Source organism: Pleurodeles waltl, chromosome 10 (genome assembly GCF_031143425.1).
Source record: "Pleurodeles waltl isolate 20211129_DDA chromosome 10, aPleWal1.hap1.20221129, whole genome shotgun sequence".
Lineage (NCBI taxonomy): Eukaryota > Metazoa > Chordata > Amphibia > Caudata > Salamandridae > Pleurodeles > Pleurodeles waltl.
The window spans coordinates 602,854,509-602,865,667 of NC_090449.1; the positions used below are offsets into that span (position 1 = coordinate 602,854,509).

The 11,159-nt window shown below is 40.6% G+C and overlaps 1 protein-coding gene across 2 annotated transcripts in view; it reads left to right on the forward strand.

Annotated features, from left to right (window-relative positions):
* The window catches only part of OXSR1 (oxidative stress responsive kinase 1), a 645,496-nt gene extending 638,945 nt beyond the window's left edge, over positions 1-6,551 (forward strand). For both annotated transcript variants that reach the window (XM_069211068.1, XM_069211067.1), the window contains exon 18: positions 3,302-6,551. In XM_069211068.1, coding sequence (XP_069067169.1) covers positions 3,302-3,376 — 75 coding nt within the window. In that variant the 3' untranslated portion in view covers positions 3,377-6,551. The remainder of the gene's footprint in view (positions 1-3,301) is intronic.
* The last annotated feature ends 4,608 nt before the right edge of the window (positions 6,552-11,159 follow it).

Genomic DNA, 11,159 nt, shown 5'->3' on the forward strand with positions numbered 1-11,159 from the left:
CATGGACAAGCATTGGTCATGGACGAAGGGACCTTCATCCTCTGACAGCTCTATCTCTGACTTGGAAATCCAAGATCTTTCACCAGCATAACCATTGGTAAGAAATGTAACCCCCACCTTGCAATGACTCTACGCAGATCAGCCCTTACCAAAGGGTTGAACAGCTACTGAGACAGACTGCTAGGCTACCACTGGTATGAGTGGAACTGGGAGACTGCAGATAAAGGATAAATGGTATGCCGAAGAAGTCATAAAACATATAAACATGTTGGAGTTAAAGACCATCTTCATGGCACTGTAGGCTTTTGAGGCAAATGGGTGAAGGTAATATTAATAGCAAGAGACAGTACAACAGCAATGTTTTTTTCAACAAGCAAAGGAAATTGGATCATATTCCCTGCCAAAACTAGCAAAGGCTATATGGAAATAGACGAGTTACTGTAGTCCACCAGAGGACAGTTAATGTAAAGACACATAGGTAAAATAGATAAGTGAGCATATTGCATGAAACAAGCAAGCAAAATCTTTACAGCTTGGTGAACACAAACCATTGACCTATTTGGATCAATAGAAAAAAACAAAAATCTAACATTTTACAACTAGGTATCTTCACCCAACAACCCCGGGCACTGCACTGTCACTGAATTGATTAGGGATGTTTGCCTATGCTTTTGCCTGATGTCTATATTGGCAAAGATGCTCATGATTCTAATAGGCCTGATGTAAGCAACGGAGCCTTGGTGGTCAAACCTAAAAACAATATCTAACAACTATCAGAATGGCTTCAGAAGAAACAGAATTTGCAAACCTTAATCTCCCTAAAATGTATTTAGCAATAAATAAGGCAGCCAAAGACTGGCTTTGTGCAGAAATTATGCTAAATGGCTAAGATTCCTCCATTATAACCAGAAACAGGATTCCAGGGATAATATAACCAGTAAGACCAACGGTATCTGTCACCTAATACTCTTGTTAGACTGCAAATTGCCATACACATCTCTGAAAGTATACCTCTTGGCGATAGTAGCCTGGGTCACGATTACAAGCTTGTCAGACTACCAGTAATTATAAGGTTTCTAAAAGGAGCAAAGAAAACCTGCCCTCTCACCCAAATAGAAATCTTCCACTACCATACCAACGTGGAACACAATTCTGATGTAATTACTAAAACCAGCTTTTGAACCGTTGCACAAACCAAATCTAAAACAGTGTTAACAATAACCTTTTTGCTAGTAATCACTTAACACGTAGGGCAAGTGAATTACAAGAGCTGTAATACAACAACCACATTTTAAGGTACATAAAGATGAAGTGGCGATAAGAATGAACTATAGATCTATTCCCAATGTGGTATCCAGTTTTTCCATTAATGAAACAATCAAACTTCCAGCTTTTTTTTAAACCGAAAGTCTCCAGCAGCAAGGCACTACACTCATTGGGTATCTGGAGGATATTATTTACTACATATAAGCTACAAAGGCCATTAGAAAGACCTGACAGTTATTTGTTGCACATGTACCACAACATATAGGACTGCGGGTGTCAAAGGGTTTTATAGCCAGATGAATAGTGCAAACAGTACAGTTGTTACGCAATGGCAGGTAAGACATTACAATGTAAACCTAGGGCACTTTCAACAAAGACGAAAGTAGCAACAGTAGCATATGTGGACAGTGTCTTGTTAAGGGACTACTGTTTAGCTATTCAAGCAAGGAAAGTAACATAAGTAGGATAATTGGTGTTGAAACATAGGTTCGGTTCTGCCTACCCTGAACACACTCCTGTAGGAGGGAAGAAACCACTATATAGTCTGTGTAAAGCATATGAATCTAGACTTGGTTCACGCTGCAGAAGAATCAAGTTACTTGGCTGTAACAATATATGTGATCCCTTCTAGATCCATATCCGCCCTTCACCCCCCTATTGAGGGGAAGGGGCACATAAAAAATACTAAACTATAACAGAGGAAAAAAGAAGTGGAATTTGAAGGCAATGCACGGTCGACGTCGTAGACTCTGCCTGTTGACGATGCCTAAAAAGAAAAAAAGTTCTACCAAATCAGGGTTTTCTGCCCCCAGCCACTAGATGGAAGATTTATGGGAGGCAGGTTAACCTTGAAGAGTTCTCGCTACTTTTTACAGGTAAGTATCTAGAATCTTACCTCATGCTGATGGTTGGTATGGGGCAGGCATGCTCCAGATAACTTGCCCGAAATACACACCTGGTGTGGGTCAGCTGCTGCATACAGTTAGCGATAGGGTGCACATGGCTTAAAGCTGAAGAGTACTACCATCACTGCAAAACAAAAACCTCAAAGATCCAAAAACGTATGTTGCAGACACCCTACGTAAGAACTTGCTGAACTTGGATTAAGCATATTGAACCCGCACCATTCGATAGAAAAGGGGAGGCATTAAATGTGTGTCTTACATTTGAATTTGCTGGGCCTGGATGTAACTGTGTCTGTAAGGAAATTCCGGTGGATTCTAGCATGCGGTGCTAGGAAATTTAAATCTACAAACCGCATTCACTGTTTGCTCATTTCTTTTAGTGCAATATAAAAGGTGATGTACTGAAGCCCTGTACATACTTTAAGTAAATATTATTGTTCTGGGTTGTGGCGCTCACTCTGCTACCCCAGTAGCCTATGCTGCTTTAATAAGCATGTTTCAGATATTCTTCCTTTCTCTCGCTCTTAGCTCAGCATGTTTGATACAACTTGCCGGTCTTTTAAAACAAATCTTGGGCGACTTAACACATGCAGTAGTTTACGGATGTTTAGATGCATTCCATGTCCCCATACTTCGACTCCATGCTTCATCCCCAACTTCACACACATAATGGAAAATGTGGCTTGGAGAAGAGGTTCAGGATTCTGGGATTCATGTCGACATGATCAGTGTTCCAATACAAGCACTACAGTAGCAGTTTTGTTTAATTGCAAAATTAGTGCTTCAGATTCCACAGCAATTAGCTGAAGTAGAGTAAAGCTTTAGGGGGGTTTAGCTCTTACTGCAGAGATTTGGTACAGTATGTCCGCAGGTCACAGGTGCAGTTTCAGTCGTTGCTGACTCAGTACCTTACCTCGAATCTCATTGATTAGTACAGAGTTGGGAGTGACAATACATTTTGTTGTGTGTTATAAAAATGGTCCGTGTTTGTATTACGAATCTATGAAAGATGCTGTACTGCAAAGCTAGTGTTGCACGTAGGTAATATTTATTTTCTACCTTTTTGTTTACATGCTGTTTTAATGAGTTTGTGAAATGTAATACCCTGAATTCATTTTCATCTTACACAGGCATCTGGTGTCGAGGGCTCAGATATCCCAGATGATGGTAAACTTATAGGATTTGCACAGCTCAGCATCAGCTAAATCCCAGAGCACAAGATGACCCTCTGAGCATCCACACGTTCATCTTTATGACACTTCTGTTGGCCTAAAGATACCACTGCTGCCAAAGAATTGAACTTCGGCCCCAAACAAGGAGCTGTAGCATTTCCCAGAGACTCACAATCTTACAGTGTAACTCGACAAAGTTGCTGAAAAAGTAAACCATTTTGTGTAAATAAGGAGTGATTGGTAATGCAACGCTGGAATGTGTTTCATGTCAAACAAGCAGAGCACACATTGGAAAATGCATGTCACCCTTGCTTGTTATTAATTTACATTAGAAAAATACTACTGAGCATTCATCCGGGATCCCACCACTATTCAAATGCTAATTCTCTGTAATGTGGTTTCAATGGCTTGCGTTAACCTTGAACTGCAAATAAAAAAGAACAGCAGAACAAAATTTCTGTCATCTCAGATTTTTAACTGAAATTGTAATGTAAAGTTGTCCGATACGGTAGCTCTGTTATTTTCACTTTGTCAGCTATGTTATGAAGAATAAAATACCGGTGCCTGAGAAATTCCATATCCCAGTAATAGTGATAACTTTATTCTTAGAAGGCACTGAGTTACATCAGTACAAGTTCCTTTTTTGTTGTTCACTAACATCATTAGGAGGGGCACCATGAATTATTTTCGCCAATGGCATGAAATGTGTAAACTTACAGTAAAATAGATTTGGACCCTATATGTGGTAGTCTGGAAAAGGACAAGAAAAAGATGTCTTGAAAATCCTACTTTCAAATGAAAAGAGGCACATGTCATATGTTGTGTTTATTAATATTGTGCCATTTGACACCCAGCTTTATTGTTCAGCCAAACCAAGAAGAAAATTAGTCAATAAAGTTAATATAGGATTTAAGGTGTGTTTCCTGTACTAGATACCAGTGAAGTGGTAACCCATCACACATATCATTGAAAGAGTTACTTCTGACATACAGCAAAATGTAATAAACCATAAAGTGTTTCATGATGTTTTAGTCTGTTCAGTATATCAAAATTACATGAAGCCAAAACCCTTAATTTGCTTCCTTCAGTCAAATTGTCATGCATGCAACTCTTTATTCTAATGTGATCCTTCTTTCAGTTGAAGCAGCAGTATTTATTTTATATTGTGCTCAAATTACAAACGAAAAACAAATTAATGGAGGTCAATTGTGCTCCTTTGTCATTCATGAAATTCACCATGTTGAAAGCTAGTTAAGTTATTCGATATTCGGCAGCCTGCAAGGAAGCTATCCACAACCATTTTATAGCAATAAGTAAAAGCCAATGTAAAGATGTTATACACAAATGAGTCGAGCCATGCTGTTTAAATGTCTAGGGTCCTTCAATAACTTGTTACCAGAATTCTGTTTGATTGGGATCCTATTATGCTGATCACATCCTTATGTCTTAATTGTATGTGGTTCTCACACACTTTGTTAATGATACATCGTGCACTTGTTTAAAGAAAACACAAATACTACAATGTGAACAATCAGTGGTGGTAACTTTTTTTTTTTTAATACTCTGTCTCACAGTTGGCCTTGACGTGTGCAACATGCTTTGAACTATTTTATAAAAAAAAAAAAAGCGTTAGGAGGTAATGTAACATATACATAGGAATGTTTTTGTTTCCATGGGGATACAGTCCATTTTCAAATGTGAGTGTTACAGTGGGACAATTGGGCAAATTATTTCTTTCTAAGTCTTTAAATAATATATATTTATATATTTTCTCTGAGCCCCTATGGGAGTTTCCTGAATTGTGCATATTTTTTATACCACAGGTGTTTTTTGAGTCTTTTAGTAAAAAATGGATACTTTCCAAATAAGACTTCTGATTTTATCGAAGCATTCTAAAGGCTGAAATTACAAAGTTTTGAGTATGTTCTTGTAGATAAAAAGAATTCAAAAGACAGAGTGGGTAAAACGCAGGGTGGTTACTTTAGCTGATGCTGTCAAATTGTAACACCATTTCTTACATCTGAAGTAGATTGGTGAATGTTGTTTATTCTGCATCAGTGTACTGTGATTAAAGTGTTCTGTTACACACCTTCATTATTTTTGCAGCGCTGTAAAACAACTGTATGATTGAAGCAACTTGATTTCATTAAGATATCCATCTGAACGTTGTCATCCCTGTTTGCAGCATGCTTTGTTGTGAATCTGAGCTTTTGTTGTTAGTTTGATGCCTCGTGTGTGCTTCAGAATAGCATTGCTTGAGTAGACATATGGGCCTGTGCACTCTTTCTCTAGAAAAGGGTCTAATTAATATGTTTTTCATCTGAGAGTTAGTCAGTCCAGAGTTCAGTATTACCTTCCCTGCATCGCATGGCATGGCATATGCACTTATTTGATCCATTGGGCTGAAGTGCTAGGAAATGTTGAAAGACCGCATCTGTTCAAGTGAAGTAATGCATTGTACTGTCTGTATTGTTTCTGGCCAACTTGCCCCACCTGGCTTGCTTTTAAAAGAAGGAAATGCATTAAACATTGGTCTCTGTCCAGTGTGAGCGAAAATATCACGTGACTTATATCTGTAGGACTTGACAATTGGTAGCTATCCGAAGTTCTCATGTAACTTCAGCGTTTGATATTTTGTTATGAAATCAGAGGTACAAGTGCCAATGCTGTTCATTACACACAATATGATTTATTTTTTTAACAATGCAAACGTGTTCATTTTTAGTAACCTCTAACTTTGCCCCTAGAACTGGTTCGTGTAAATGAATACTTAAGCAATGAAAGATTTATCTGCACATTTGTTGGGGGCGTTATTGCATGGCATGGGTGATGGTGTGAGGTGAATAGCCAAATCCCATTTTTTTGAGTCACTTAAGAAGTGGAAAAACTGAGTTCAACCTCGCCTCATACCATTTCGAATGGATTATGAAATGGCTGAAAACAAAGGTGTTTGTTGAAATGTATCTAATTGTTCTGGATAATATTGACGTTATCTGTCCAGTGTTCATTAGTGATATATTGCAAATTGTGTTCTGAGGCCATTTCATAATGCGATGCAAATGGTATGCAAAACCAGTGTTACACAGCCTGGTGTAATGTAGAATATAATTAAGGATGTAAAATATTCTGACTTTTTTCCCTTTTTTGACTTTGTATTTTACTGCATGTTTCTCCTAATTATTTTTAATCAATAAAGAGCAAACTGTCAGTTGTTGTATTGCAGTATTATTTCTCTAACCTCTTTTCAAGCTTGGATTACAGTAGAAGACCCAGACGTTGTAGATATGTATGATTCATTTAGAACATAACTGTGCTAAATATTCTTCCAAGGAAAATCTTGTTACAATTGGTAATAAAGGCAATTTGTTGAGGAACATAAATGCCTAGAGTTGTACTTCTTTTTGTAAATTATTTCAGTAATACACAACATCACAGAAATGCCAAACAGACTTCTCGTTGTAAGAAGGTTAACTCAGTTTAATATCATGACCTGTGAATAACAGGGGTGCTGTGGACCAAAACAGTGATGGTCTTCTCATTTAATAAATGGGGATTTACTATATTGAAACTACACACATGATCATTCTTAGCAGGATGACCATATGTGCAGAGCAGTGTAAGTAAATGCTGAAGCTCTGCCCAAGGACCACTGCCTTTACTGTCAGATAGCCATTTTTCTGAGGTACTTACAGGAGACCATTGGATATCTACTCCTACCACACCAATTAGAGTCTGCTGGGGCCCCAAAATGTTCTGGTGTTTGAGAGCCACTGTTCATGGGGAGGTTTCTCCCAAATCATGATCTTATTCAGGCTTTGAACTATGTTGGCAATATGCGGTGCTGCTGCATTGTACCAGTTCTGTTCTGTGTCCCATTGGATCACAACCAGTTCAGGTTAGTGAATGATTTAGTATATGTATTGGTATGGAGGACCTCCAAAATATGCAGTAATACAAGCTATGGAGTTAAGAAGACACGCCAGTGGCATTTTGATCAGTGTGTCACCTAGGTGCATAGCCTGACTACAATTTTCCAGAATATCTTTTCTAGGATTTTTTTTTAGAAACTTTGAAACATGTCAATTTCCAAATGAAGAAAAGATGCTGTTCCCTTGAGTGGTACGTTCGATTGATATAAAGTAAACTGTTGGGGGATGAGGAATTATTGTGCTAATTGTTTCAGGGTTACATGGCCTATGGTCTTTGCCCAGGGCTCACACTCTGCAGGTACACAAGGCAGTCTTACAATTAACATGTAGATCACATCCCTCAAAGCACCAGTACGATAACATCAAACCCCCCCACTCCCGAGCCTTCGGCCCAAAATGAGTCATATTCCCACCTCCTGTTTATAGGACAACCAAGGGCCCCACATCTCATATTGTTGGTGGCAACCTCTGCCTTTAAATATTTATCTCTGCAACAGGGCACATAAGCTTATTCCCATCTTCCACATCTTAAGGGTGTGGTTTTCTGGAGAGTCATCAGTCCCAGCAAGGCCATCTTGGGGTGTAATTATAGTGGCCTGCCCACCACTGTCCCTAGGGTACACTTGATCCAGTACCAGAGTTGTCTGTTGGACGGGCAATGTTTTGCTTGGCCACAAAATACCCTATCGCTATGAACTATCAACAGTGTCTTAGGCCAGTCTCCTCCTCCATCAGTCCCAGCAATGCCATCTTGGGGTGTAATTATAGTGGCCTGCCCACGACTGTGACTAGGGTACATTTGATTCAGTACCAGAGTTGTCTGATGGATGGGCATTCCCAAATCAAATACAGGAGCATACCTCTTTCCCCATCCCAGCAGATACAGCGGGGATCTGGTTTCCTCCCCATCCCCCAAAGTGGCACGTGTGTGAAATATACTCTGTGAATGTATATTAAGTCGATGAGTCGTAGTACGGCAGAGTAAGCCAACTCTCTCCAAGCAATTCAGGTCTCTTTTTGCTCACCAGGTCTACATCATCCTGCCTTTACCTTATGCAGAATCTTTGAATCACATAGAAACTCCATAATGTGTGATATAAATCCCCCTCTTTACGTCAAAATGCCCACACACTGATGATGAGTCCCATGGCATTAGCTGCATCGTCTTAGGAGTGAACTAGTCTGAGGAGATACCTGAATCTGATTAATCTATAGCTGGTTGAAATGGCTACTTTTCTTGGAAGTTAAGGGTGTCTCACCAATCTTCCTTGGATAACCCACCAATGTCAGCCTCCCTAAGTGGCTGGAATGTGTCCAGTAAATTCGCAACCATGGACCTGTGGACCTAAGAGATTTTTTATTAACCTCCAGAATGCCCATTTTAACTTGATTTCCAGTGTGCTACTTTTTGGGATTATGTCACACCTCTTCCCTCTGCAGGTCCTTTATTTCCTTTCCTGAAAGTCGTTCACACCTCTCACCAGAAGTGCAGAAGTCTGTGTCGAGGGCAGCAACTTGTGAGCAACAGTAATGGCTACTGGAAGCTTTTGGGCAACAAAGTGGAAACATTATAAATTTACCTTTTGTGAACTACCAATAGTAAATTTGACTTGAGCCACATATTAGGTTTAATGCAGTGATTCTTTTGATACCTTTAATTACCATATTAAAAACTACAGTATAGAAGTAAGCACAGCAGAGTTATTAGTGTGTAACTTGATACTTGCCAATGGGGCTACTGTCCTTTCCTCAGTAAAAACAAATATGTGGGGTTTTTACTGTCAGGCCATGTAAAAAGCTGGTCCTTCTTAATCTGCAGCACCCCTACCTTAGGCCTCAGACCTGCCTTGGCGGTGGCATATATATATATATATATATATATATATATATTTTTACTCCAGTGTTGGAACTTTCATAGATTCACTTGCTTGAATACTTCCCCGTCGTCGAGATGGGAGTCCCCGGTGGAATATACAATCTAGACCTGAAGATGTACATATACAATACATGTTCTAGGCCTCAATAGAATAACCTATCATAGTTGCTTTGTAAAATAGACCCAAACTCAAATTTGAACTCAATCAGATTGCCTCACCCCTTAGAACCTCCTGTGAGGAGCTGCTTTCCCTCAGATTTTCCACCGCACGTTCTGCTAAGGAGTCTCTTTTGAGCTCTGCTCAATATTTTCTCTCAGAAGATCTACTACGTCAGTTCTAGGACATTTCTTTTCTTCTCTGGTGCTTCAAACTGGCTGCTGTGTCAGAGACCCCAAGGAAAGGCCTTTTTTTAGGTCCTGTGCGTTTGCTTGAAGAAAAGATTATATGTGGATGATCCACATGAGGAATGCATTTACTGTCTATATCCCAGTCACAAAACAAAGGGCTGCAAAATGTGTAGAAAATTCCCTACAAAGACTTTGAAGGAAAGAGAGAGTCGCCTGCTGTTGTGGCTTCAGAGAGGTAAGACTGGCCACTCAGCCTCTGATGAGGACAGTGCATCCTCCTCTATTTCTGCTCCTAAAACACCTGTGAAGAGAAAGCAGGAGGGCTCGGGTATTCAAGAGCCACCTAAGAAAATGGTGCAAAAGCCAGCAGACACACCTGCTAAAAGTCATAGCTTCTCACAGAGGAAGAAAGCAGGCACAGAAACCCTCACAAAATCATTTAAAAGACTGCTTCTGAACCGGCTGCTCCACCTCCTAAGGTAATCCACAAGTTCAAGAAGCCAACTTCAGCACCGCCGATGGCGCGATCGTCGATGGTACTCTGGTTGATGGATATTTCATCATTGACTCCGGTGGTAGTCACTCTTTCAGTGTCGACTGCAGCGGTTGCAAGATCCTCATCGACGACGCTATCATCCTCGTCACCCCATTTCGTCAACACTACTCGTCGACGACAATCCCGTCGACGCTCGATCTCATGACGACGCTCCCGTCGACTGTTCCTCTGTCGATGACACCTCTGTCGACGGCGCTCCCGTCGACGGTACTATCGTCGTTGGTACTATTGTCGTTGGTACTATCGTCCAGACTATGAGAACATTTCCAGCAAAGCGGCAAAGACCATCAACATTGACATTGTATCACTCGGCGGAGCATTCTCCTCTCAAGAGGCTATCCCATGCTCATTTGACACCGTCTGTCACATCACCAAGCAATGTGTCAAGGCTTTTGCCATTTAGGTTTTTAGATGGAGACGATGATGAGGAATCGGATCAGGATGCATTGTTTGGAGTAGCTAGGAGTCCTTCCCAGTTGCATGTTAAATGTCAGGAATACACTGATGATTACTCCTATTATGATCAGCATTATTACAATCCAGTCCCATAGCAACAACAAGGAATGGTGTGCTTGCCCTCTGGTCTTGCTTCCAACCTGCAGGCCATGCTGGCATATTATAGCGAGCGCTTCCATCCTCAGTCGGCAATAGCTCCTACACCAGTAGTGACTGTACCATGTACTCCAGTGCCTCTACCAGCTCTTACTACTGCGCCGCAAATTCCTCCTCAAGCTCCACAGAGCCCTCAAGTCCAAGCCTATTCGAACGAAGCAGCTGAAGACGGAGAAGTTCTTTGAGACCAGGATGAATGGGATGATTATGGACTCCCAGCACCCTCTTCTCTGGAGCCAAAGGCAGTTGAATCCCCTCCAGAGGATATTGGCTCTTTTCCAAATCTGTTAGAAAAAGCGGCTGCGCGTTATGAACTCCAAATGCCATCCACACAGCAGGATTGCTTTTTATATGACTTTAAGGAGCCGCATAGGAAATTAGGCAGAGCAATCCCTATAATAGATCATGTACGGAAACAGGGATTAAAAATTATGCGGAACCCAGCGACGGTGCCAGCGGTATTGCCTAAGCTGCACAAGAAATATAAAGTGACAG